At 41.3% G+C, this 27774-nt stretch overlaps 4 protein-coding genes and 3 long non-coding RNA genes across 9 annotated transcripts in view; 4 read left to right on the top strand and 3 right to left on the bottom strand.

Annotated features, from left to right (window-relative positions):
- The window catches only part of LOC130688668 (uncharacterized), a 77513-nt gene that overhangs the window by 10901 nt on the left and 38838 nt on the right, over nucleotides 1-27774 (top strand). The gene's annotated exons all lie outside the window — the stretch shown is intronic.
- Nucleotides 525-6031, bottom strand: LOC130688648 (delta-1-pyrroline-5-carboxylate synthase-like). The gene is made up of 14 exons (XM_057511641.2): nucleotides 5781-6031; nucleotides 5588-5706; nucleotides 5407-5518; nucleotides 5132-5337; nucleotides 4796-5071; nucleotides 4518-4733; nucleotides 4296-4458; nucleotides 2988-3364; nucleotides 2765-2902; nucleotides 2112-2307; nucleotides 1651-1799; nucleotides 1408-1594; nucleotides 1241-1336; nucleotides 525-927 (listed from the first exon to the last, which is right to left on the bottom strand). Exons 1-14 carry the CDS (start codon nucleotides 5893-5895, stop codon nucleotides 737-739), a joined length of 2541 nt encoding a protein of 846 aa, XP_057367624.1. The 5' UTR covers nucleotides 5896-6031; the 3' UTR covers nucleotides 525-736.
- On the bottom strand, nucleotides 6770-10078 carry LOC130688656 (insulin-like growth factor-binding protein-related protein 1). Its single transcript, XM_057511655.2, has 7 exons — nucleotides 9944-10078; nucleotides 9481-9822; nucleotides 8432-8585; nucleotides 8201-8347; nucleotides 7900-8069; nucleotides 7631-7836; nucleotides 6770-7055 (listed from the first exon to the last, which is right to left on the bottom strand). Exons 2-6 carry the CDS (start codon nucleotides 9790-9792, stop codon nucleotides 7654-7656), a joined length of 966 nt encoding a protein of 321 aa, XP_057367638.1. The 5' UTR covers nucleotides 9793-9822; nucleotides 9944-10078; the 3' UTR covers nucleotides 6770-7055; nucleotides 7631-7653.
- LOC130688652 (rhotekin-like) lies at nucleotides 11122-20885 on the top strand. 3 transcript variants are annotated; one of them, XM_057511648.2, is made up of 9 exons: nucleotides 11122-11349; nucleotides 17972-18198; nucleotides 18571-18780; nucleotides 18876-19058; nucleotides 19159-19525; nucleotides 19670-19812; nucleotides 19879-20000; nucleotides 20093-20180; nucleotides 20345-20885. In XM_057511648.2, exons 1-9 carry the CDS (start codon nucleotides 11224-11226, stop codon nucleotides 20541-20543), a joined length of 1665 nt encoding a protein of 554 aa, XP_057367631.1. In that variant the 5' UTR covers nucleotides 11122-11223; the 3' UTR covers nucleotides 20544-20885. The 3 variants fall into 3 exon arrangements, with proteins under 3 accessions (XP_057367631.1, XP_059352944.1, XP_057367630.1); XM_059496961.1 differs by lacking the exon at nucleotides 11122-11349 and adding an exon at nucleotides 12787-13143; XM_057511647.2 differs by lacking the exon at nucleotides 11122-11349 and adding an exon at nucleotides 16355-16979.
- On the bottom strand, nucleotides 20794-22710 carry LOC130688654 (nucleotide exchange factor SIL1-like). The gene is made up of 5 exons (XM_057511650.2): nucleotides 22466-22710; nucleotides 21888-22403; nucleotides 21702-21819; nucleotides 21115-21633; nucleotides 20794-21025 (listed from the first exon to the last, which is right to left on the bottom strand). Exons 1-5 carry the CDS (start codon nucleotides 22614-22616, stop codon nucleotides 20881-20883), a joined length of 1449 nt encoding a protein of 482 aa, XP_057367633.1. The 5' UTR covers nucleotides 22617-22710; the 3' UTR covers nucleotides 20794-20880.
- LOC130688669 (uncharacterized) lies at nucleotides 23693-25050 on the top strand. Its single transcript, XR_009000480.2, has 4 exons — nucleotides 23693-23926; nucleotides 24074-24227; nucleotides 24304-24431; nucleotides 24520-25050. It is a non-coding gene; the product is annotated as an uncharacterized LOC130688669 (long non-coding RNA).
- LOC130688667 (uncharacterized) lies at nucleotides 27169-27704 on the top strand. The gene is made up of 3 exons (XR_009000478.1): nucleotides 27169-27318; nucleotides 27379-27535; nucleotides 27597-27704. It is a non-coding gene; the product is annotated as an uncharacterized LOC130688667 (long non-coding RNA).

Below are 27774 nucleotides of genomic sequence, written 5' to 3'. Positions count from 1 at the left end.
AGTGTTACAGCTGCTAGCTTTGTATAACATTGTGGGCCTATATGTCGCTGCGCAACCCATACCACCCGCATGGGTACCCTATGCCTCCATAGTTGCATCTGCTGGGCGTTGATTTTTCTTGCAAATCTAATCAGACCCAACGCCCGTCGAAATGCGGGAACATTTTTATTTATAGTTACTATTCATTGGGCCTATGAGGTGTTCCTTATTTAAGAGCCTAGGTTTCTGGTTTAGTGTCACATCGTATCTATGCAGAGTCGATGCCCTACTTCCCGTCTTTTCATATTTTTTTTTCTTTCCTAGTTTTTCTTTCGCGTTTGTTTTGCTGAGCAAAATGGACGGATACATTTCGAGGACATTGATTTTTCCCGCTGCTTTTAGATATCGATCCCTTGACATTTGCTCTTCGTTTACCTGTGTCCTTTTAAATGTCTTATACGCTCATTATGTAACTCTACAAAATAGCGAGCGAGTAGCCGTTGACTTTGAATGTGAAGAAAATCTAAAATAAATTTCTGAATCGATTATACACTTTTAACTCTTGTTATATTTTTCTTATTGCATACGCACCGTCGCTATTCAAAGAACTATGTTAACTGTTACACGACACACAAGGCAGACGTTTCATCAAAAGCCACGGGCAGCTGCTGGCGGTATTACAGAAATTCTTCAGTCACACCGTAGAATATCATTATACAACTCTTACGACACACGTCAAAAATTCTTTCATCTTTTTTCAATCAACAGAAATGGGATGTTTAGCATCGATCGATAGAGATTGATGAAGAAACCCTTTGCCGGAATTCGGTCCGAAATCAGAAGCCGCGTCTCCCGATCCGCGAAGAACCCATTTGGATGTCAGTAGACCTTCGACGCCCACTGGACCGCGGGCATGAATCCGGGCAGTGCTGATCCCCACTTCGGCTCCTGATAGCAAAAGAGCAATCAAAATAAATTGGATATATATACCCCATACACACAGACACACACACACGCACACAAAAAAAAGAAAATGAGATAAGACAACAAGAAAAAGAACAGATGAAAGCCAAGCTCAAAAAGAACGATAATGACAAGCGGGCGACAATAATCCAACGCAAAACCATTCCGCCTCCACCCAAATAGCTATAAGCAGCTTTCTGGTTCTTTCTCATATACCCCCCTTTTTTTCATATCACAGGACATCATTCGATCGTAATTTCATAGAAAGAAATGGCAGGAAATAAAACAGATATTTTACCCAATCCGAATCGATAGCCGTCCGCGAAACGCGTACTGGCGTTATGAAAGACGCAGGCACTATCCACCTTATTGAGAAATTGTTCAGCTTTCTCTCCTGTTTGAATCAAAATCAACCCAGAACATTGTTAAACTATTTAAAATGAACATGTTTGATTTTTTTTTTACGATTTTCGGTGACAATCGAGTCAGTGTGCGAACTGCCGTAACGATGGATGTGCTCGACGGCTTCGTGTAGGCCCTTGACGACTTCGACGGTGCACTCTAAACCGCCGTATTCCGTGCGTAACGACTTGGCAGGTGGTGGTCCAAATGTCAGGTGTTTACTCAACGAAGGACCGGCATAGATTTTCACCTACGATGAGAAGATATTATCAATTAGTTGATTGCAGATTGCCTAAAATATCTTACCCCTTCATTTTTGAGCATGGAGCAGACATCCGCAAAGAACGTCCCTGTGCTGGATCCACTACCTCCGGTATTGCCCAGTAAATCCTCGTGAATCAATAAGGTCTCCATTGCATTGCAAGCTGATGGATAGTCACATTTGGCATCCCTCACTAATAATTAAGAAAACAAAAGGTACAGGATCGTAACAAAAGGCAATCAACTTTGACAGCGCACACTCTTGAGTTTGTTCGTGTGACAGTTGATGAAGCAAACATTTTTTTTTTGTTTCAAAAACTTTCTTCACAAGCATATCAACCTCAACAAAGTTTTGTCTACCCAAAAGTAGTTTCTACGTTTGAATTTCGCATAAGCTCGTGACTGAGCAATCTTTGCTATTCAAACAGACTTCCTTCAGTAACGTATTCTGTGCTCTGGTGAATACATTCTAATTTTGACGTATTTCGAAATTGAAAACAATTTACCTATTTTCAGGGCTTTAAAGGGATCGGCTTCATTGTCAACGAAAACGTGACAAATTCCTTCGGCGTGACCGAGCACGGGGATATTGCGGCTCTGCTGTTGGATAGAGCGAACCAGCTCGCCCGATCCGCGCGGAATCACCAAATCAATGTACTGGTCCATCGTCAACAGGTCGCTGATCTCTTCGCGAGTCGAAACCTATACATACAAAAAAATAATGTTTTAAAATCACGTTTTAAACTCGCAATATTCTTATGACCAAGTCCCTTTTTTCTTTTCAAACTTTAGATTCAATTCGCCTGGCGTCGTATAGGGCTAAAAGGATTCTTCTCGACTTTGAACATCAGCTTTTTCTTTCATTCTCTCCTCCTCCACGTCTGCCCATTTTACAACATTATAAAGAAAACTTGAAAACGGAATTCTATAATAGACCCTGCGTCGTATTACGTAAGAAAGAGAGATATAAGCGTCGAAAGGGCGCGTCCAACGTGTCAAGTAAGAATGAGAAGAGTCTCCTATACATAATGCACTACGATGAGGTGGTTATCGTGAGTAAATACGACCAAATGGGTTTCTTCTCTCTCTCTCTCTCCCTCACATCGTATAGAGAAAAAGACGTTGGATAACAGCACCAATAAAAATTATTCCTCCTTACCAACGACACGGCCTGAGGGACTCCTGCTGTATCCAGGGCTTGGCGGACGACATCCATCAGGATTTGATTGGAATGGGAAGCTTCATGGCCGCCTTTCAGCAATAACCCATTAGCCGATGCAATGGCCAAAGCCGCCACCTACATACGTGAAAAGATGAGCAGCAAAACTCGAAATATTCTTGAAATGTTTTGACCGAAATTGATTGAAACGTATTCTACTTACTTGAGGCAAAACATCTGGTCGTGACTCGAAAATGACGAGCAAAACGCCTATGGGGACCGTCACTTGAGTCAGTTCAAGACCTTTGGCCAGCAAAGTGCGTCGCACGACACGGCCAACAATGTCGGCACTGCTGTCCGCGATTTGCTTTAATCCGTCGCTCAAGCTTTTCAGTTTGGCCGGCGTGAGCGTGAGACGACCGAGAAGGGGAACAACACCACCGCTTTTCACCGTAGACATTTCGTTTAAAATTTTTAAATCCTCTAAATTGGCCTTGAGAATCTGCGGCTGTCTCTCCAACAGCAATTCCGCCAAATTCTGAATGATATCCGAACGTTGGCTGCCCGTCAGGTTCTGCAATTGGCGACCGCCATCACGCGCTGTATAAGAAAACAACAATTAGAAATTAGAAAGATACTATTCAATCATTCAATCTACTGAAATTAGGTGGCAAGGATATTAATCATTATTGATTGGCTTGTTGATTGGACGCAGAAACAAGGTACGCGATCGGTCTAATAAACCTGGACGTGCTAGAGCTTTAAGAACGACATTGCGTCTCCTAAATTAACGATCGATATAGACACACACACGCACACGCACGGTGTAGGGAAAGGACATAGTAGACAAATCTGATCCACCTGAGCCAATAGTTTTCCAGCTCATTTTGTACAGGAATTTCATTAGGAAGCGACACGCCAGCAAGAACAGATCCGGTAAGCGCTTTAGCTTCTGAAAGGTCAATCGTAATTACACACGTGAAATAGATCAGGCTTTAAGGGATTTAAAACAATCTTGTACAAGTTCTGGCTTAACGATGAATTGTTTATAAAAATAACGTCAAACTACGCCATAAAATGTGTGTCTTGGAGTTTACACGTAATTGAGACGTAACCTTGTCACTTCTAGCACTGGATTAAAGTAGATGGAATTGCGGCCATAAAACAGGTAACGAAAACCATCAAGAAACACGGTTTACGTTGTAAAATGATTAAACAAGTCCGAACGGGATCCTCAGCAAAACATTAACGTTATCCGATAACTGCCCTTGATCATAAATCGTTTTCCCGTTAAAACAATTGCCTGTCTACTAGGCAAGTCATCCGCATCATTGCACGTCATACGATACGCTTGTTTTACATCTATAAAAAGAAAATAGATCAAACAGGAACTAGCCAAGCTCGAAATGACTACCCAAAGTGGGGCCAATAACAATGTTGTCTCGTATGATCGATTTATCATACATATGAGCAACATGATATTTTGTCGCAGTATCTAGTTGATTTTTAATAATATCGATTTAAAATTTACCGTGTTCAGCTGCGCTTTCAATGCTGACCCCACCGTTTTTACAATCAGTGAAAAATGTGCCTAATTTACGGCCAGCTATTATGTTTCGCACTGCATTCTCGGCCATCCCGTTGCAAATGACGACAGAGATGCCCTTCTCCAACGCCCAGCACGCTGAACGAACCTATTATTGAAGACAAATAGTTGACCCATCAGAACATGTAAATTTTCGAAAGGAAATACCTTAGAGTCCATCCCACCTAACCCAACACGAGATTTCTTGCCGTATTGTATATTAACCGCGTGATTAGGGCTGTACGTGTTGATGAGTCGGGCTCCTTCCTCCGACGGCGGGCACGTGTAGATTCCGTCGACATCCGACATGAGAATCAACAGATCGGCCTGGACTTCAGCCGCTAATCGAGCCGCCAGACTATCGTTGTCTTTGATGCTAATCACCTGCAATTTAAGTGTTCCAATTAAAAACGATTTCAAATTTCATTTAATGGGATAGGACTAACCCCAGCCAAGTCTTCGTCGGCCAGCGGTGGTGGAGAGACGGCATCGTTCGTGTTGATGATTGGCACGATGTTGAGGCTAATCAGTTCAGACACCGTGCTAGCCAAATGACGTCGAGTTTCTTCGTTATAGAAATCAGGTTTCGTCACCAACACCTGAGCGATCTTCACGCCGTACTGAGAAAACATGGCGTCGTAGAGGCTCATCAATCCCGACTGACCCACAGCTGCAGCGGCTCTCGGTTCAATCACGAAAAAAGGCTTTGTGCTGCTACTATGCTGTAAAATGTTCCATCATTAACATGCCGAAAACGAAAATAATTGAAACAAACGAATTACCCTGTCTCGTTGATGAAGAGTCTCTCTCATGCTCATCGATAGCGTCTGTTCGTGAGCTAGCTTCTGTTTGCCAAAAGCGACGGCCCCACTCGTCACCATCAAACATTCTCTGCCTTCATTTTGCAATTCGGCCACCTGTTCGACGATGGAAGCCAATCGGCCAAGTGCCAAACCGCATTCATCCTCTCGAGTGATGACAGCTGAACCTGAAAATATCACAAATAATTTGAAATTTAAAATGAATGTAATGTCCAGTATCGAAAAAAAAAACTGACCCAACTTGATGACAACTCGTTTGGCGTTCCTCAACTGACTCCGTAAAGCAAACGGAGATTTCAACGACCGTTCCAACGAGACGTGAATGGGTCTCTCCATGAAAGCCTTTTTCTTTATTCACCCCAAAAAATTCAATCATTGAAAACTACGTGTCTTTTTCAACTGCATCAAGTTATTTACTTTGAAAGGAAGTCGTTCAAAGTTGCTCATCGTAGAAAGGTTCCTCGTAGCTCCAAGACGTCCAAACTCTCTGGGATAGCGTCCTGACAACCGGTAGACGCCACTCGACATCGTTCCATCTCGAAATTCAAACGACATGTTGAAACGTGTGTACGTTGATTAGCAAGCAAACAAAATCAATTAAAAAACTCACAGTACGGGCTAATAGGCCTGGCATGTCGGAACGTGAACGCTAAACGTGATTTAGCCGCCAACTTTTTAACGATGTATCTATCACCAAAACGCCAGGCAGAGTTCATTGCGGCCATTTTTGTTGGGATCGACTTTCACGTAGGACACGTAGAGAAAGGGGGCAGTGACTGGAACCCAAACACACACACAAAGCGAGGTGGAAGGGGTCACCAAACGTTGAACGTCCTTCGCTCTCGAGATCTGCCAACTGACTAAATAGGGTTCCTTTCTCCTCTTGAAAAATTTGGATATGCCACTAATGTTTTTAGAAAGGAACTATCAAATGAGCTTTTTCCTTTCTCTTCCTTCTTTGTCTGTGTTTAAGAGAAACAAAAAAAAAAGGGGAGGAACTCCAGGTGTTTCTAAACGCACACCGGGGTTGAAAAGGAAAATGCATTCGCTGTTGCAGGGGTTTTTCCAGGGAGAAGCCTAAAGGCGAAACTTCCACGTGATGCTGTCGTCGATGTCACGTGAATTGGGGACACTCTTAAAGGAAGGAAGGCGACGTAGAAATCACAGGTATATGGTTAACGTTTCCTTATCTTCGTCTTTTTAGTCTTCTTTCTCTGTCTCCCTATTTCTTACCTTGTTTGTCCATATAGGTCAGCGACTTGTCTTTCGATCGGTCAAACAGATAATCGCTATTATATGGCTACGCACACTTTGCCTATTTGAGTTTGAAACTCATTCTTCCCTACTTTGTAGTTGTCTTTGTTTTTGTTTCTTTCAGGTAATAGTTGGATGAATTTTCGGTTGTTATATAGTTCGTTTTTTTTCGGGATATCTGGTTAGTCTTGTCATAGTTACGGACGATGACAATAACGAGGTTGGGGCAGAAGAGATCAAACGGGTTGGTACGTAACAATCACGATCTCTTTTCATCAATTAGGCAGTTACACGGATGACTGGATTGTCTTTCGATTTGAAAAAAAAAGAAAGAAATAATCGAAGTGAGATACAAATGTATATTATATGATTATTAGACGATTTCATTTTTGGGAGGAGGCAAGAAATTCAAGAGGGAAACATCTGACTGTTGAAATTGGTAAAAGTTGATTGGAAATTTCTCCTGAGGAATAAGAAGCCGTTTGAAACGTTTAAGTAGGAAAAATAAAGCTAATCAATGTATTAATAAGGTTATATAGTTAAAAAAAAAAAAAGTTTTTCGTTAAGTATTCCGAAGCTTTCGAACGCTGCCACTTTGTCAAACTCGAGGAATCGTTCGCTGACGGTTATCCTGTCACGGCAATAAATTGCCAACAAAATTGAATTAAAATCAACGAATTAAAATCAAGGTCCCTTAGAATTAAAAAAAAATTTACGCGTTTCATTTGTTTTTTAAGCATGATTTGCTAATGCTTTAGGGGACATTCACAGTCACTGCGTGCAAACTTTTTTCTTTCGTGCACAACAATCACGAAGGCATCTAGCGTTTACATAACGAATTACATTTCGTCAGGATCAAAAAAAAAAGCTAAACAATTTTCTATCATTTAACTCGACGTATGCGTTGGCTTTTCCGAGTTCCTCGTTTGATGTTGTTAGCAGCTCAGCAGTTTGGTGGCATCAAATTAATTGGATTATCGATCGGCAGACACACGCGCAGACACACAAGGAATGTTTTAGCATGCATAATAACATAGCCCAATAACCAAATTTTATATAGCGTCGGCTTTCGCAGACGCTTGCTACATACGCGTACATGTTAGACAGCTAACTAAAAGGCAAGCCGAAGCATATTAAGAAGGTCGCATCACGTGAATTATTATTAACGACGGCGTATACGATAGAAAGGCGTGTATTTTTGCAGACCTTGTTTGTTAAACTGTTTGTTGTTATCCTGATGGCTCGTAGACGGGTTGTTTGCGTGCCGATCTATTTTTATTGATGCCCGGATTGCTCTTCTTAAAATTCAACCTTGGTCCGTTATTATAGCTGGCAGCGGTTGAGACGGGCAGAGGAGCTGGAACAGGAGTCGTTGGCGCTGCAGTTTTCGGTTGGTTCTTGATTTTCACACGCTTTAAAATAGTTGGCAAAAAACGATTAAAAATAATCGTCGGAAAAAGATTCATCAAACTTACCTTGGCAACGGTGACCGTACCCTCGGCACGAACGATACCCTTTTTGCTGACCACCGTGCAGCTGAAGATTCCAGCATCAGTTGAGCGTACACGAAGAATTTGAATCCACGAAGAGATCATGTAAGGCTCGGGTCCTCCTCGAACTTGCAAAGCAATCATTTGATCGTCCCCTGTCAAAACCAATCAGCAAGCAAAATGAGGAATCGCATTTCCAAGAACATTAGTCCGCCCGATGTTTGTTAATTAATTGATAGCCGATATTTTTAGTCAATTAGCACTTTCTCTTTTTTTTTTATTTTACCGGGCAATTTGGTTTTCTTGCCGGTGGCGGCCGATTCAAATTCCCAAATGAGAGAAGGTATTGGGTAGCCGCGGGCTTCGCAGCTCAACGCCAAATCGTCGTGAATGTTGGCCGTCACATTTTCCGGCGCGGACGAAATGATCGGTTCTACACTCACACCGCCGTCCGTCAAACGAAAATAATCAAACAATCAAAAGAAATTTCTTCGTTTTCTTGTGGGTTTGACATTACGAGTTTCGCAGGGTCCCCATTCCTTGACTGTCACATCGTCGTCCCCTCGCTGGATGGCCTCCTGACGGAGTTTGCACACGGAGGCGTAGGTCCGAAGGTCCGTCCCGCATACCGCCCCCGGTTTTTTACAGTAGCATAACGCCTCGTTAATGTCCTTTTAGTGACCCAAAAAAAAAAAGAGAAACATAATTCAAAAGGAAATGGGGAAAAAGCAATTTCTAGTTTCGCAATTTCTAGCGAAAGGATAGCCATCAAAGTCAATCAGTGTTACCATTACTTTTGGGTTTTTTCGTAGAACCTCGGTATTTGCCTTTCATGGTCATCTCCATTTTGAAATGGATGATAATAAAAATGACCACAAAAAAAAAGAGAGAGAAATGAAAATAACAAGAGACTACATATCAAGGTTGCCCATTATCCAAGTGCGCATATGTACTCGTAGCACATGTTTGGCTTTAACTGGTTCATATCCCTCGGCAAATTGACGCTTGGCTGGATTTTAAAATTCAAAATTGAATTAGTCTGATATTTGCAATATTTGACGGGACTGCATACATATACACAAGCAGAGAAATGATTAAACGTTTTCGTGATTTTGGCAGTCTTTTGACGCAAATGCGCGATAGCCTCAATTTGCATTGAAATGATTGCCGGTTTAGAAATTTGGCAATTCACGAACCGTATTTGATATGTCGAGTTGCTGGTTGCATGTGATACCGCATATATAGGCAAATCATGTATGAGCATATCGATCGGACATGTAAAACATTATTTCAAAAAAAGAAAAGGCCAGCCAATGCTATTCAATAAATCAAAAACCCGTAAATGGAAAAGTTTGCAAAGGCGATAGCCTGCGTGAAAGCTGGATGGAATTCACTGTTGACTTTGATGGGTTTTATTTCGGGACGATTTCATTTTTTGTATCGAAATCCAAGCCCTGCTTTTCCTGTAAATATATTGCTTTGAATTTTTCACGTCATATGCCCCCCCCTCCTTCTAAGGAATTCCAACTTAAAAAAAAGAAAACATGCCAAAATGTAAATACGGACCATGTCTTCAAGATCATTGCGAAGTAGGCAAGCCATATTGTCGCCGCAAAACCCGTAGTAATCCTTGTACGGTAGCGGTAGAGTGTAATTATCGCACTTTTCTCCTTCGATGCGGCCGCAGACGTTGCAACATCCGCATTTGTCTAAAACAAAACCGGCTCGGCAGTCCGTCGCGGGTGGGCATTCCTCTTTCCGGCAAGTTCCGCACTCGCCCATGGCCTCGTCATGTTCGATTTCATCCGCCGTTTCTTCGGCATAGACAGGAATGTTCATTGCGATAGCGAAGGCCAAGATAATAGCGAATTTCCACATGATGGATTGTTGATGAATATCGTCCACGTCCTTGGAAAGCCGAAAGAAAAAGAAATGGGGAAATGAAAAATGACAAGGGCGATTTGGAATCTATAACAAGACAACGTTATCAATTCGGAGGATCGAGCAAACAAGTTTAAGACGGACTCACAAATTGAAGTTTACACAATCAAGGGACGACAACTAGCAATCAACTGCTTCTCTCACGCCTTATTACTTCAAGTAGACTGACGTGCGAGATCTCAAGCGAAGGATGTTGAACCACGGAAATTGGGTTCCAGCCACTTCCTTAATCGCAGCGGACTTTTTCTTATTGCAAGTGTGTCAATTTTTTATTTTTTTTTTGCTCAGCTGAAACATTTTCATTCGTTTAACAGATCAGATTCTTCTTGGCCAGTCTGCCTTTTCGCCCCTCCCGTTGGCTGGTTGTTTCGGCGAGCGTCCCACACGTCCGCAAATCGCCAGTCGCCGTTATCCCGTTTTTTTTTACACGCTCTCATCCCGGAGCTGAAAAGATGATCATTATGAGCCAATGAACTCTGTTTGCTTTCGTAATTTTTAAAAAATTGGACTTCCAACATAAGAAGTGAAGAAATAACAATTGTGTTACAGTAATTTTAATTTAATTTACTTGTGATATGGTAAATAATAGCGCCACCCTTCTTCAACGAGCTCCCACCCGCCTAGTCCCGCAATCTTCTGTTGGCGTCATTTTTGTTTTGTTTATCTCAAATTCTATGTATTTAGTAAACAAACTATTCTCGAGGACGTTGCAGAGGTTATTCTGTAAGTGGCACATTTCTGGCGATGAGAACGGTGGCAGAATGTTCTTGATTATAATTTCATTTCTTTTTCTTTTGGCTATACACGTCCGTTCAAATATTTTTCAAAATTGGCCGGTAGGTGTCGTTAGCGTATGGTGAAAGTTTGACAATTCACCGAACGTTCTTTTCTTTAATATCCTTAATAACACATTCACGGGGAATTTTAGCAAAATCCGACCTCCGGGGCTGTTTGATTCAAAGGCTGAAGAAGTGCAAATTATCTCTAGAGGGACGATACTCTGCAGAAACGATAAAATTTCTTTTATTGTTCGTCAAAAATGTGCTATAAATATCAGAAATGGCACTTGACAACACTAAAAATATTTATCGTTATGGTCTATAAAAAGAAAATAGGAAAATTTTTAATGAGTGAACCTTTTAGGCGTAGAAGGAACTACGTATAATAAGGCAATGAAAATATGTAAATAACAAAAACGAGAAAAGACCTTTGCCAAAATTGTACGTTTGGCAACTACGCCCCATTTCGAACAACGAAATGGAATGTCATTGAAATTTTTTCAAAAAATAACCGTTTTCCCTCTTCCATCAGTAGAACAGGTGTTAAACCGCCATTGAGGGTTCGTTTGCATTAATAGTTTTCACGAAAATGGGGCCTAGAAAGCAGGGGAAAACCGAGAATGGCGAACACCAAAGCCCGATTTATTTGAAACATGTGTCAAACTTCAAGGCCTCCCTTCGCCGACGTGATTCGCAACGTTTCCTCAGGACCAAGGTATGTCATTGACAATGTGCATTACTACACACAGGAAAAGGAAAAGCCTTTGTGATACTTGTGGTTTCTTTTTATCATTTTAAAGAGGCATATATCTTGCATAACCATTCTTTAGTCCCAGACTGCTTGGCAGATACATAGGACAGCATTCCTTTTTTTAAGTACTATTTTGATGACCTTACTTGTCAAACATGGAAAGCTCTAACATCGGCCCAGATTAACAGACACAGTCTCGCAATCTTATCTCCAGTTTTCAATCATGGTGTTTTTGCTTTCTAACCCCAAAGAGTTTTCTGAATCTCAAGTCCAGAGTTCAAATGACGATAGTTGAAGAGATAAGCCACCTCATCTAGAAATGTGATCCGTTTATTTATCAGCTTATCATAGATGTGCCCTCCAGTTCATTTGAATCTTTTGAATTTCAGATCACTCCCTTACCAAGATTATGCACTTGTCTCCTTCTGACGAAACCAGCCAGGCTTATTGAATCATTTGTAAACTGTTGAGCTATATAATAGCCTGCCAACCTGTCAGGCCCTTGTAAATGGGACAGGGTTACACCAGCCATCCTAAAAAGTCTCTATTTTTAGTGTTAATGAGCTCTTTTTCTTGTTCCTCCTCGCTTTCTTAGAACAGTGAACCTGTTCACATACCGTCGATCTGATCGTTCAGCCTGTCGGAAGGCACGCCGTGAAACAACACGTCCCAATCTAAATATATGTAAAGCATTTTGTTAATTTTTTTTTCCCGTCTGCGGGTTAGGGTAGAGATGAAAAAGGAAAAGTCAACTAAAAGAGTACTATACCATGTTATTTGGGAAATCTTTCGACCGACAAAAACTGTTTTATCAGCGCGTTCCCAAACACTCCCGGTTTTCTCTTTTGTTTCTCCGTCTCTCCCCCTTTTTTTTTTTTATTTATTTTTTGTCAAACCGTCGGGACAAAGATGTTGACAGCGACGATAGCGTTCATGGCCTGTCGCGGTTACATAACCGCAGACACACAAAAGAGGGGAGGATGTCCCAACGTAAAATACAAAAAAAAAAAAATAAAGAAAATCAGTTAGCCTTTAAAACAAGAAACTGTTTCTCTTTATTTATTGTATTTTTTTTTTTTTTTCAGCAAAAAAAGTGAAATGAGTAAACAGAACGGGTTCGTATTCATAAGAAGAAAGAAAAAAGCCGATCGAAAATGTCCGTCTAAATTCTCTTTCTTTCCGAGTCTTCTGGAAAGACCCTTCACTCTCCTTTTTTCTTCCAACACCATGAAGCCACTCGAGCGAGTATCAAATTCAGAAAAGCGTTTCGGAAGACCAAACTCTCCTCCAATGTTTTTTGGTTATTGCTCTTTGGGTTTCCTGTGATGCGACCATTTTTTTTTTTTTCTTCATCCCAAAACTCTTTTCAGTGTAGGGGTTTTGTCAGTCGTGTTGCGTCCATCGCGATAGCCAGAGATGCCACTCAATCCTGTGTCATCCTCGATGGATACCAGCCACGAAAGTCTGTTGTACTCGTTTGGATCCGAATCGGAAACCCGTCGTCTTTATTGGGCTAGCAGGTTGCGTTTTTCAATCGATTTGCTGCTGATGAAAAATCATCAAAGTCAGCTGGATTTGGTGATGCTGCCGCCATCCCATCCGACTCCGTATCCGCCGCTCCAGCATCGCAGTAGGTCCCTGTTTAACATCTTACAAGATGATCGGCCACCGGGGCAACAATTCGTTGCAAAGGAGGATGGCCAGTTGTTTGCCATCGAGTCCAAACGATCGAAAAGACGACCGCCCCAACCTACGAAGGTAAGGGCCATAAAAGAGCCAAGAGGTCCAGCTGAGAGTTGAGCACCCCCCCACAACAACAACATATCCTTGAGGGCTATGCGGTGCACACATTTCTAGACATATGAGGATGGGTGCGTTGTTCGTTTCGCTTGAATTAGAAAATGTCCGTGTGTGTGTGTTCGGCACTGGTTGTTGTATACACACACGGACACCGGTGTGTTAGAGAGCGAGGCTATCTATTTTGTGTGTGCGTTGTATAACGAAGCGCGTTTTTCATGTCCGAGCTGATGATACAGGCGAGAGAGAGAGAGAGAGGCCACACGCAAATGTTAGTAGACGCCCTTGTTTAGGCGGCCCAAAACAACAGATGGATTTTCCCCTTTTTCGTATTTTTTTTTTATCGACCTCTTTCCAGTTACCCCAACCGTCCAACATCTGTGCTGTCCACTCTTTTTTACATTTTAAAGAAAGAGTTTTTCTTTGACTTTATGATTTCTGGCCAGCTGCCAATGCGCCGAACTAGTTCCTTCCACGACCAACTTGGCGTCTCTAAATCTGTGTGTGCGAAAAGAAAGAAGACAAGAATCGGCCGATTGTCTGCGTAACCGAGTCTAGAGAGAGAGAGAAACTGCCTCCGCACGCACATCTGCGTTATGTTGTGAGAGACTGCCCTGACCAGCACCGAGGGTGTACGTACCCAAAATCGAGTGATTTATGAATAGCGAAGGGGAAAATTGGTCGTTTTTCGTTTTGCTGTGGGTGTTCTCTCTTCTTTTTTTCGAGTATTTTTTTTTTAACTTCACGTTTCTCTTAACGAGAATATCACTATCTACGCCTATTGTCATTTGCATATTCAAATGAGAAAAAAGAGAAGGTTTTTTTTTCTTTCTGTCTGTAGAGTTTGTTTGAATTTCACTTAGACCGTATATGTCTTTCGAGACACTGAGAGAAAGAGAGATGGAATGAAAGAGATTATAGATGCGACAAATATTGAAATTCTGGCCGCGGGATGTCCTCGGCCGTTTTCTTTTTTTTTTTCTGTTGGGGGGGGGGGGGGGGTAGGGCTCCTTCTTTCTTTTTTGTCCTGTCCATCTTCTATAGGCGTTAGTAGCATACACAAGAAACCATCTGGAAGAGAGAATCTTCTTCTTCGGGATGTGCTAACACGCCGAAGGGCGAAAAAGAAACAACACACACGAGTCCACAAGTGTGTGAAGTGTATATAGGGAGGAGAAAGGAGAAGGGGAGGGGGGTTTCCTGTTTCATGTATATATCCATACTATCCGCACACGATCGATGATGTGCTTAGTACTTACCGGAGAGAGAGAGAGAAGGGTCTGCTCCGGCTGCACATTCTAAGCCTATAATGACTTTCTTCTTCTTCTTCTTCCATCTTCTTTCATGTTGAATAACTGAAAAAAAAAAAGGAATGAAGAAGAGAATAAAAAAAAAAGAAGAATTTTGAAGACTTTGTTGAGATTAAGAAGAAGAAAGTTATTTAAACGACGGCCTTTTTTTTTTCTGTGTGTGCCAAGATACCAGGAATACCTTTATTTTTCTTACTCCCCCCCCCCACCAGTCTTATATGTTCAATGTATACGTTATGTATATCAAAATTTTCTCACGGAGTTAGGACAAGTTGAAAACGTGCGAGAGACAGTTGAGGACGAAAAAAGGACCACCAACAGTGTAGTGTGTCAATTTTTATTTTTAGTATCGACCCGAGTTATTTTTACGGGAGTAGAACGTACACGCAACACGCTGTGAAACAACCTGGACAAATGATGAAAACGAAAAAAAAAAAAATTATAAAACAGGGGACAAATGAAATCGTGTTATTATAGTGTGTTATTGACTAATTATTTTGTTTATTCGTGTTAAACGAGATTTTTTTTTCCCCTAAAGCCGGAAATGAACCAACCGACTTGATAGTTGGGCAATGGCGATCTCGTGACGCCACTTGTCAATACCGCCTTTAACCGGAAATAGACGAAAGGGCAAAGAGAAGATAGAAAAAAAAAAGAAAGTCCCAGAAAGATTGAAAGCGTTTGTCGTTTCAATGTTAGAACAGACACATGGAAATAACTTTTCTCTTCTTCCTCGTTTTCGGGAGGGAGGAGACGTCTCGTGTGCCAAGATATCGTGCGACTGTGTGAACGCAGATAGAACGCAATTGTTAAAAAACAAAACAAGAAGAACGACGAAAACAACTGGCATCTTCGTCAACCCGGCGGCTGCTGCTAAGTTCGGGATTGACGGCCGTCTATTTCTCGCGTGCGTTGCCTTCGTATATTATCATTTATATTTATACGCACACTCACAAACACGGGGTATCCGATAAAGGCGGCTTTTCTCTGTACACGATGCCGAAGAGAAGGGGAAACAAAAAAACAAGTCGAGATAGACAGTGACTATTTTTTAATTTACGATTTTCCCCCCGTGACGCTCTCATCCAACGTCGGATTAGCATTTTCTTTAGCTTCCCCCTTTTTTCAAAAAGATTTTATTTATTTTTCTTAAAATGTAAAATCTAAGCACAATGTTGATTTAGCTGGTCTTCGACTCCCTCCCCTCGTTTTTTCTTCACGAACGAAAGTGAATGGCTGGGTAGGCCGGGCAAGGGCCTCCAGGGAAATATAGCGGTTAAAAAGACGGAGAGACCTTCTTTTACACTCCTCCCTCCCCCAACGACGTCGCCACCGGCCGCCAGCCATTCAGCCCTGACTCCCCCACTCCGCCCCATGTGCTTATTTCATAACTCACACAGACTATGAAAACGTAAAAAAAAGGGGGGTATAAATATACATACACCTTTACGTGTGCGTACCTTGTTGGTAAGAACCGAGAGTCCAGCAAACTCACAGTGCGCAGTTTTAGTATCGTCTGCTGTTTAGGTGCCACCGTGCCAGCTGCCAAGACTCTGCGATTACGTCTTCTTAAATCGTCGGACGTCACGACCGGCACGTTAATTAGGCTCTCTCTTTTTTTTCCCCGAGTCCCTTCCTTTACATTGTAGACAGACAGTTTTCTATTTCGTTTTTTTTTCTTTCAATGGAAGAGGGTGGTGTTGCCTACCAGGGAAATCGAAAGATTTTCTAGCGAGAGACGAGAGAGAGAGAATTTTCTCTAAAACTCGTAAGAATAACCAAAGCATCTGGGAAAATTGGAAGACGAAAAAAATCACGAAACGAAACCGGTTTTCTATCTGCGTTTGTTGGCTTTACGCGATCAGTGCGTGACTCGTCGGAAAGAGAAGAATTGCCTGTGTGTTGTTTTTTTTGTTTTAGAGCGAAAGAGAAAAACAACAACAGAAGAACACACACACACACACACCAATGTATTATTTTTCAGCTGTTGTTGATGCCGCAATATAGTTTGTGTTAGTTGCCTCTTGTGCTTCTCGCCTCTGGGTTGGTCGGGTTCGGTTCGGTTCAGTTCAGTTCTTCCAGTCGCTTACATTTGCCAGTGCTCGACGGGCCGGAGTGGAAGATGGACGTGCTCGTTGCTGCTAAATCTCGTGCTGCTAAGTCATACAGTGGTAGCGTTCAACTCGTGTTGATTTTGTGATCTTTTATTGTTTGTGTTTGCCTCCCTGTGCAAAAATCAAGAACGAAACGGATATCAAATATTTTGTGAAAAAAAAAGATCATTTTGTTTTTCAATTAAAAGAAATCATGGCAAGTGCCAGAAAGTCAAGTCGGCGAAGTTTGCCCATGATGTTCATGTCGAACCAGCACGTTCAGCGTACGACCAATGTGGCTAATCATCAGGCCATCATTTCTGACTCATCTGTTGGCTCTTTAACACACGACCTAGATTTGTATTACATTAGACAAATCGCCAGTCACATGAAGGTTAGCACACACACACATTCTGCCCCTTTTTTTTTGCGTGAAATTTACGGGGCCTGGAATTTCCCAGTGTTTCCTTAAACGGATTCTGCGTGCATGTATGCCATTGCCGTGCCATTTGAGGTTGGTGGGTGGACGGAGGTGGTAGGAGGTTCTGTGTGAGAGAGCCGACCCGCTTCAGGCGAATTTATTTTATTTTCTTTCGCTAAGTTACGTGAACGAATGACTTTGGGAAACGAGTTCTTTACTTGTGCAAAGGTGGCCTTTAGAAATGAAGGGGAAAATGGGAGAGCCGTGATCGTGAGTCGAATTTATTTTTTTTTTTTAATATTTTTTCGAAGTTTTCCAACCGGTTTTTGGCCTCTTTCGACGACAACGACTTCATGAAATGAAACGTGACAGGTGTGCAGATTGCACAAGAGGATGGCTGTTGAAGGCCAATCGGTCAGCCATTTGATTGTCCCTTTTCGTACGCATTCTTTTTTTTTTTTTTCTTTTCCGGGATAAAGAAAATGATTGGAAAAGAAGAAGAAGAAGAAACAAGTTTTAATGTCGGAGAATGTTTCAATTGACTGACTCGTGAGTTGCTCGACTCGTTCGCACCAACACACACCACTTGAGACGAACTGTCAGTTGACCTTTTGATACCGTACAAAGACGAGAACCTGTCACGTCACCTTCCCATCATTTTCGGTTTGTTCCTTCCTCCCGCTGATGTGCGCCACCCGCCCTCCTTTTTTTTCTTTCTTTGCTTCTCACGCGTTAAAAACAACTTACACCATTCATTTTGCGTCGTCCATTCTAAAACAGAACAGCAGAAAAACAAAACGAAATTATTCGAAAGAAAGGAGCGATTCAATTGTTTTCTAGTTCCTTTTTTTTCGGTTTATTTTTTTTTACCAAAAAATAAAATCTATTTTTGATTCGTGTGCGAAAGGAACAAACAATTTTAAATGATAATAATCACCTTATTATTTTGGTGACGTAAATGACAGGAATACGATCTGGAACAGAAGATTGACGTCGAAATCCGCATCCGCGAGGGAACGACGAAATTGCTGGCCGCCTGCCAACATCCCAGTCAAGCCCTAGAAGCGGCCAAAACGCTGCAGACATCAAATGAACGCATGAATGTCTACACGACCGAGTTGCAGTCGCGAAAACGTGAGCTGTCGAGACCGGCGGCCGCCGTAACGACGTCAACGTCCTCATCCCGCACGAGGTACGTCTTTGATATTATTTATAATTCTAAAAAAAAAATAATAATAATAAAGAAATGTGTTGTTTTGAAATGGAACGTAAGAACAAAAAAAAAAAGGACGTAACCAATTGTGGGAAGGAGAGCTTGAAAAATAGTATAAAGAATTGTGCTCAATTGTATTTTTAGTGTTGCTGTAAAAAGTTACGCTTTGTGTGAATTAGACGAGATAGATGAACCAAATGATGGCCCGTCTGTCTAGCGGCAATTTGAACTTCTTCTACTGAAAATAACGGAACGCTGTCATTCGTCTAGATTTCGCGTATTAATAGCTGCGACGCTCGTTGCTAGTATTACCCACATACATTTTTTTGTTTTGTTTTAAAATTTTATTAGGAAATCGGCGTGCCCGGCGCGACTCGGCTTGACGGATTTACGCTTCCCGCTCATGTGGAAAGATACGGACCACTTCAAAAATCGTGGCGACTATCGACGGTTTGCTGTTTTTTGCCTGGCCAAAGTTGGCACCGAGGTGATGGACACGTCGCTCATCACGCCCGTCGATCGCTCAGCTACCGACATCACCTTTCCCGATGCGCTCGTCTTGTAAGACTTTCATTTGTCAAAAATATCAGACGAATGTGTGTCATCAGACATTTGAATAATGATTTGTTTTTGTTTGTTGTTTCTATTTTCGACAGCACTTCTGCCCAGCCAGATTTCAAATTGAAGCTGGAAGTGTATTCGTGCATGCTGCAGGATGATTTGTCTATCGCGTCAACGCCCCGCAAGCTGCAAAAATCACTACACTCGTCCATTTCCCGGACGTTGGGCCGCAAATTATCGGCCACGTTGAAAGACCCTCACGGCCTCAAAAGCGACATGTAAATATTATCATTTCTAATCTTTTCTTTCCCTTTTTTTTTTGCGGACGATTGATGTTGTCATAAGAAACTCAACTTTCGAATCTCTCCCCACTTTTAGAGGACCGAAATTCGATCTAGTGGCCACCGTAACGCTCGGCTTGGATGAGGTGCATGATTCCGTCAAATCTCACGATCTAGTGCTTGAGAATTTAGAAAATCCTTGCCACCAGCTGCCGCTGTTCGACCATTTTTGCTGCCGTCTTGCCGCCGAACCAGATTGCCTATCGATTGAGCAGACGGCCAACGTGACGCTGAAACATCACTATCAAATCATTCAGAAAGCTTCCGGCAGTAGCAAGTCGAGCAAATCGGATCCACCGACCGTACTGGCGGCCCTCAGCGGATTCAACTTGGCTTTCTGGAAGAAGAAGGAACATCGACAAGACAAGAATCGGAACCCTCTTCTTTCCGTTTCGCTTGGCCAAGTAATCAGCTTATTTCTTTTTTTTCTTCTCTGGTTTATGTTTGTGTGTGTGCACCGCCTCGCCACGTGCCGTAGTACTACGCTTCACCCTCACCCTCCTACTGCTTCCGGAAACACATGTTTTCAATTTCTCTTTGACAATCAGGGCGCGACCATGGTCGACGACCACGGCGAGGTTGTACTCACCGCCATGGACGATGAGGAAGGCGAGGAAAAGCGAATCGAGTTCCGATGCTCCGACACTAGTTTCATATCGGCCTTGAGTCAGCGCATCATCGACGCTAGCGCGTAAGATAACGTGAAAATCTTTGACATTTTTAAATTGAATTCATTTAATGGATTATTTTTTTAAAGATGGGGACCGAAAGTGTCGCGCAGTCAAATGGTGATCCATTCTCCTCAACCGACCAACGGTTCTCCGAACAGCCGGTGGGCGCCGAGAACCGGTTCGCTCTACGAAGATATTCCACTTTTCGGTACGTTCGAACATCTGTGTTTTAAGTGTCTTCTTTATTCGATTCAACTCAACCGGCATTTCTCGTTTTTTTTTTTGGGTGGGGTTTGACAGAAGAGCCACAGAAGTCATACAGCAAAAGACCGACGGTGCACGAAGTCTTTAGTTTATCCAACAACCGATCAATAGGAATGGTAGAAGGGTACGGTATTTTTTTTGTGATTTGATGCAATTATTAGTAGGACCGTATTTAAAGTTGAATATTCCGTTTGTTTTCCATGTTTTTCAGTTGTCTTTCTTCTTTCTGTTCTCCTTTTATTTTGGCTTTTTCTTGAATTGCATTGATTTTAATTGTTTTGACTCCAGGCTGGATAACGGCTATAAAAGCAGCTCGAGGCTACAAAGTCAAACGGCCATGCACCCGCCTCCTTCGCCACCATCGCCGCCCAACACCCGGTCCAGGTCTTCGAGTACTTCAACTTCGTCAGGCTCTTTGCCCAGCTGGGGCTCCATGAGAGGTTTGCCCAATTTTTTTCGTTTTACTCGCACCAGCATTCGGAAATGACGATGTGGTTGACAATCGAGCAAAATGCAGAGCCACAAAAATGTCACTACACTTTTGATCAGGAGCCTTGTGCGTACAACGACAGAAAATGATAGACAAAAAGACTCTTTTTTATGTTCCCAGTTTTATCCCCCACCCCCTTTCCTTTTGAATCGTTAACGAAATTTAAATTTACAGAGTGTGTCTGTTTGTGTGTGAATGAATGCGCATGTATAAAAATGGACGATGAATGAAAAAAAAAAAGAAAATCTCACGATCGAAGAGTCGTGTTTACGTAAGAAAAAGGAACCAGTCTGCCTTTATAACAATTAATTTAGTAAATACAACGATTGAATATTCAAAGTTCATCTTTCTGCAATTGCATCCACAATTGCTGACACATGTCATGAATTTTGCTGTAGTATAAATCTATGGAATCTTTTTCGCCGTCTAAAGTCCTCGAACTCATTTCGGCCTGCTCCACATTTTTTAACTCCTGGTACCTGGGTAATTAAGAAAGAGAAACCTAGACGTTAGTTGTTCATCGTTACTTTCCATACGAGAAATTTTTATTGCTGGGAAAAATGTCTACCTTTCTCCCAAGGTTTGAATTTGGTTGCGGACAGATTGGAAATCCGTCCGGCATGATCGAGCTAGAATCAACATTGCTTGAAGAACCTTCTCGATAACGTCGTGTTCTTCTCTCAAAGGACGGCCTTGTATGAAACTCAAATCTTCCATGCGCGCCTGTTTATCATCAACAGTGCCAATGGATGTCAAAAGCCGAGGCAATAGGCGGCAAAAGTTCTGCTCGACTAGCATTTTCTCGACGCCAGCCGCCTCGTATTGGCGCAATTTTTCCGCCAACATGACCTTCTCCGCCTCGTTCGTACTTTCACTCAAGCCGCCCTTAGTGAAGTCTTCCAAACGCTGCGCTGCCATGTCCTTTTCCAAAATGATATCGCCTAGTAGTGTGACGATTTTCAACTGTAGCTTAAGGGAATCTGCCGAGCCGGCGAGAAAGATATCAGCAAAGGCCGTCATTCCTCCGTGGTTAATGAAGTCTTTTTGGGCTAATGGGAAATGGCGAATAATACTGGAGATTGCATACCTAGAAACAGGGCAGTATGAAGTGAAAGAGTTTGCAATAAGGTTTTAAAAACATAAAGAAGCTCCTACAGTGCACGGTTACGGACGTCGGGATTCGGATCGAAGGAAACGAGCCTGATCAGTTGAGGAAGAACACCTCGTTCCACTGCAGCAATTTGGGCTTTCGGGTTACTTTGACAAGCTGAGCCTGGAAAAACAAAGGTAACCCGTAGTTAACTAGCAGTTAATGTATGGTAGTTACTAGTAGTCCTTTACCTAATAAGAAGGCTGCAGAGCTCCGTAAATCTTTGTTAGTAGAATTCAGAGCAGGGAGCACAACATCACTGAAACCCCCCATTTTTACAAAATCCTGGGCATTGTCATACTGGTGGACGTAGAATTCCAGATCGCTCAGAATGACCTGGCGTTCCAAATCCTCTTTTGTGCTCAAATATTTTGCAACAAGTTCCTTGACAATCTCATATTCAGTTTTGATGCTCTGTTCAATTTTCTTCATTTCCTCTTTGATCTCCTCATAAGTTCTAAAGCCCTTGCCGATGTTCCCTTCACTGGTTTCTTTGGCATCACTCTTAATCTTTTTTAATGCTTCTTTGATTTCTGAATAGTCAAGCTCAGGTTTGACTTCTTCCTTTTTATCTTCTACACTAGGTACTGTGTTCATTAAGGCTGAATTTGGACTTCCTCCATTGTTTCCTTCCTCTAGCAATTTGGCTTCTTTTACCCCAGTTTGCATATCAATTCTGACATGCAAGCCTGGGGGTATCCCTTGGCCTTCAAAGAAAAACAGGAAAGCTTAAGAATAATCGTTTCAAAATCTGAAATTAAGAAAATACCTTCAGCTACAACTTGCCACTCTTTAGTCGGAATGAACTTCTTCTCATCAGGTTTATTCATTTTAGGATCCAAGGACACCGGTCCCTCAATGGCATAGAGTACAGAGGAAAGGTGAAAAACGCAAATGCTAACGACAAAGACTTTGTACATTCTTCTATGGAACGAACGTTGAAATTAGTTTCCAACAGTTGAATCTGTCCAGAACTAAGAAAACGAATGTTTGAAAGAAACCGACGATTGCAGCAGACGACGGCAATGATGATTCTCTTATTTCTGATTGGTTGTCGTAGCGCCGGCATCAGCCATAGAACGTCATTGCCAAAAACAAATTTGCTTTATACAAACGCTATTTCTGCGAACTCCCAATTTTTTTTTTTTTACAAAAAGTAGATTTGATTCGCTTATGGCGGATGGGCGAGGGGCGGTTTCACTGTGATAGATTGTTAATAGATGGCAGGGCAGGACCCATTATAAAATTATTCGTGGTACTTTGCCATGGAGTGTACAAACATATACATAGATTGACCAAGATAATTGTATTTTGTTGTTATACACTTGGTCTCTAAGGCATGTAATTTATGGCAATCCGTTTTACCCCCCCCCCCCCAAAAAAAAAACAAAGTAAATAAATATCGGGTTTTTTCCGTCTTGTGATCGCCATCTGCCGGTCAGGTTTCTAGTTAATTCTCTACATACACTCACCGAATGTTTTTGCTGCATCGCGCTAGCGCTGTAGCGTACTTTGCGGTTGCCATACGTCGTCAGGATATTTCATCATATTTTGGTTTCACCCCATCTGTCATTTGTACCAATTGTAGATACTGTCCCTAACAAGTCTTCATGTTTGCATTCTTGCCAGTGGTACTGATACTTTTTTTTTCACAGCCTCTTGTTTCAGCTGTTCCTAGTATTGAAGCATTACTTATGCAAGTACTTAGAGAGGGCTGCCCATTACAAAAGAAGAGCTTATCACGGTATGTTATGAAATAAATAGAATTTTAAAGAAAGAAAACTTTTAACCTCTCCTGTTCCTTATAGATGCTGTGATTGTCGACCGTGGAGTATTTGACTTCGGGGGTCAGGTTTTAAATTTTAAGCTGATCGAATGCTTTAAAAAAGAAGGTATGGGTATGGCAATGTTTTATCAAAATAAAAAAATATGTCTTTTTTTTGTCCCGGTCATGTTTGCAAAACTGGGAAAATTTCTGTGCTGTGGGGGCCTTAAGTATGTGCTTAACATTTTGAAAAATGTGAACAGCAAAAACAGTTCATCAGAATTTCAAACGTCAAAAGTACTTATTTCTGGAAATCAGTTAATCTGCATCCTGATTTTCTGCTGTTTCATCAGTCACTATGCAGTGTGTTTGGACAACGGAAGCATTCTTGAATAAGACTGCCTCAGTTTATATCGAAGATGTATTGCTTGTCATGCCTGGTGACCAACTTTACAGGACTATGTTGTAAGTTAGTATCACTTAACAAAGCCAGGACTATGTTGTAAGTTAGTATCACTTAACAAAGCCTAAATAGGTGTAACAAAGTGCAATTCTGTAAATTTTTTATACAGAATTATTTTACTACTTTATTTTTTGTTGTACATTGTACAGCAAATTTAGATTACATACCTAGTATGAAAGAGATCAAGTATATTACCGAAATTGGCTATCTCAGTTCGCGAATTCCGAACTCATCCTCAGTCTGTCATTCTGATGCAGGGGTCCTGAAAGAAGTTGGAACGTTTTGAACCGTCTCAGCCAATAAGTCTGTCTTTTTTTTTGTGCCTGGAAACCCATGATTACAACTAATTCAAATGCCATTTATTGTGTTATTTGCATAGGTATTAGAAAATGGTAGGCGCTTAATGATGAGTTTCTTCGCTGCCCGTCAACTTACCATCCAAGCAAGCACTGTCTGTCAAACCATTAGCCGAATGTAATTAATTCCAGTAGTTCACCAAAACAAGAGGTAAAGAAGGATTGCACCGATCCTTATTGAATATATATTGATAGGCAAACATTTAAAAATTGATTCATGTTTCGTTTTCTTTAAATAGGTTAAGAATCGTACTGAATCAAAAGAGGTATCTAGTCGAACCAAATTTCATAATGATAACGGTTGGAAGCCCGAAGAAATTTTTGAAAAATGCCTCCTGCCCATTACCTTCAGTCGTTGCTGCTGCCTGAAAACAAAGTATTAAAATTTATATAAATTGAAGTGCATATCTGGGCTCCCTTCTTTTCTGTGGCCCCGTTTCCCTTAAATTTTTAATAAGCCCGTAGGGGGTCATGCCCCTACTGTGATCAGCAGTAAACGGTTGTGAGTGCGCTGTCCGGAAAGGGGACGTGGGGGTCCCCATGGTTCGATGATATCATTGGAGGGCTGTGGGGCTGCCCAAAAATCCGAATTAACGGTTAATCGCTCACGTAAAAGCTTGTCCGCGACCTTCGCTCTTCTTCCGGCTTCTCTTAGCCACGCACCGGGTAATCTCCCCGGTGAGTCAACTGAGGTAGTGTCTCCCCCTACCTTGGTTGACAGCAACTTTGAAATCGGCTATTTTGCCCTTTCAAAGTTGCAAGTCTTTAAATTGTGCGGAATATTGCCAATACAAATTCTTAAAAATAAATTTCAAAACTTGTCTTTTTTACTTTCGTGCAGTTTCTCTGTTTTCTGATGTGAACATTTCCTTTCTTGGGTCACAATGTTGCATTTCAATTATTGCTGCTCCCTATTGTAGGAGAATAATTCGTCATTAAACGATTTAATTGTTTATGAAACGATGCATTTTAATCTCACTTCATGGAGATTCTTCAACTTTTAATGCACTAATGATATGGAATTGATTACATCGTTGTATATTTAATTTGACATTAGAGAGACATATATTTATTTGGTTTCACTTTGACTCGTTTGGGAATTGAACCCTTAATATCTTGCGTGCGACGCCGATGCTCAACCATAGAGCCATGAGTCTTGTCAATTAAATAACTATTTTTCCAAGTCTTTTGAAGGAAACTTATTTGCACTTGTAATGATATTGTTGTGCGTCCCAACTCAATTTAATATTTCCGTCTCGGAATGTCACCTACAAATACAATAGAGTAATTCGTTTTTTTGACAAAGAAATATTGTCTACAGTGGGAACCATAACTCAATCCTCTAGCACAGAAGATCCATACGTGACTCGAACTCTTGACTTTCGATAACCGTAGTCAGACGCTCTACCTCAGAGCTATTATAACTACAAAAATATCCGTAGCGTACTTATACGATACAGCGGACTGTACATCAGATGGCTGTGCATGACAAGGCTATAATAATATTATGTGGTATATCTTCATGCTATGATCTATATTTATCAGGTATACCTTCCCATTAGCGTGATACATAATGCTAGTAGTCTCGGTTAACGAAGTAGTGTCTTAAGTACATCAATCAACCAACAATAAAATAAAAAAACAAGCACGAAAGAAGCCATAACACCATTTCATATATGATCAAGATGCTTAATATGTTTGGCATATTAATGTTCATTTTTTAGTTTTTGCGAAGTTGAAAAAAAAAATTACCGGAAGTGACCGAAAGTAGACTATATCTCCAGAAATACTGGGCCCACAACAAAACGAATTTGATTTTCGTGATCCTCGTGAAATTTAAGGTGTGTCTGACCTATTTTGACTTGTTTTTGGCGAAAAGTCCAATTTGGCCAAAATCGCGATTTTTCCTGAACTATAGTTCAGGGAAATTTGCGATTTTTGACGATTTTCGGGTATTTTCTACTGACACATGGATTCGACCCCAAATTTCACGAGGATTACGCAAATGTGGTTCTTTTTTCCTTCAGACCAACAGATAGTGAGTTATTAAGCAATTTCAAACCGGAAGTTATACCGAAAATTAAAATTTCGAAAAGTAAAAAAATGAACTATGTTCTCCTTTACAAGGTACACAAGATCTGCATAGTTTCAGTCCTAAACTATAGTAAATTAACATAACATTGCCTTTCAAACTTCGTAAAGTTCAGTTTTCAGGTACGACCTGTATACCACTTCAAAGCACTACCACACACATAATAATCAAAGCAAATGTTTCAAAACCATCCCCTTAATTTGATAGCCATCAGAATTAAGGCCATACTGGAACAAATATGGTTCTTACCAGAAAAAAGTAAACAGGAGATCCAATTCTTGAGGAATATTGATGGCAAATAGCACATCTTGTTAGAATTTCTTGAAGGTTTATTCCAATAAAAAAAAATCTTCTGTTACAGACTGCGAATATTTTGTTGCATTGAGAAATGAATGCTACCTCGCTTGTAACAATGGCTTTATCCAGAATGATACAACATGAGACCTGGTTTTCCAAAAGTACGTTAATATTACCTTGTTCTATGCCCAACAGATTACATTTTGTGTTGGTAACGAAGCAGCGTAAAATTTGCACATCAATAATAGTGGTGGAGGTAAAAACAACAAGCTATTCCGACGAAGTAAACTCAAATACACGCTTTCAAAGTAACAACAAAGTAAACAATGAGAATCAAATGTCAAAAAATAGTTTCGATTTCAGCCGCTAGAGGCTCATGAACTTGCAGCACCATCCGCTGGAAATTATGTTGCATATTTTCAAGACATCTTGTGGAGAAGTGACTAATTCCGATCAATTGTCATTGCCACCACGTCAGCTTTTCTTTCACGCTATTCTATCAGCTGTTCTATTTCGCGTGGCGTCGGGCTGAGGATGGAAGCATGAAATAAACGTCTTCCTTCTAGAAATTTTACTGTTGATTTCATCGTGTTTAGACCTGGATTTCGTGAATTGAATCTGTGCTTAAAGGTGAAGTAAGCTCGTAAAGGTATTATGGCAACTACTAGTGTCAAAAAGCATTCTGTAAAACATTTTAAATTATTCAAAGGAGCAGCATTGATTGGCTTAGCCACCACGTTTTTGATCTCGGTTAGTCGAATACACCCATTTGGGACCAAGGGTGCTACACGAAGAAGACAGTCCTTTGCAATCAATATCACAGCCTGGATGTCTTAAATCCAGAGTAATCAGGCAGTAGTTATCAGGTAGTTCTAAGTGATGGTATTATTTAATTTAGTCGTTTTAGCTTTGTTACTGTACTTTTAGGTTCTAGTGATTTACCAGGATGCTGTAGTGGTCGCAGAATCACTTTGGAAAAGAAAGAAATATCATTATTATTCCGTGCTATTTTAATAAAAGCCATCCAGTACCATTGTTGTGTTGTTGAATCATTCTCCCGCACGCAAGAAACAGAGGAAAGTTCCTGAAGAACCTTGTATATGTT

Source organism: Daphnia carinata, chromosome 9 (assembly GCF_022539665.2).
Source record: "Daphnia carinata strain CSIRO-1 chromosome 9, CSIRO_AGI_Dcar_HiC_V3, whole genome shotgun sequence".
NCBI classification, from domain to species: Eukaryota; Metazoa; Arthropoda; class Branchiopoda; order Diplostraca; family Daphniidae; genus Daphnia; species Daphnia carinata.
This window is presented reverse-complemented; position numbering and strand designations above follow the sequence as displayed.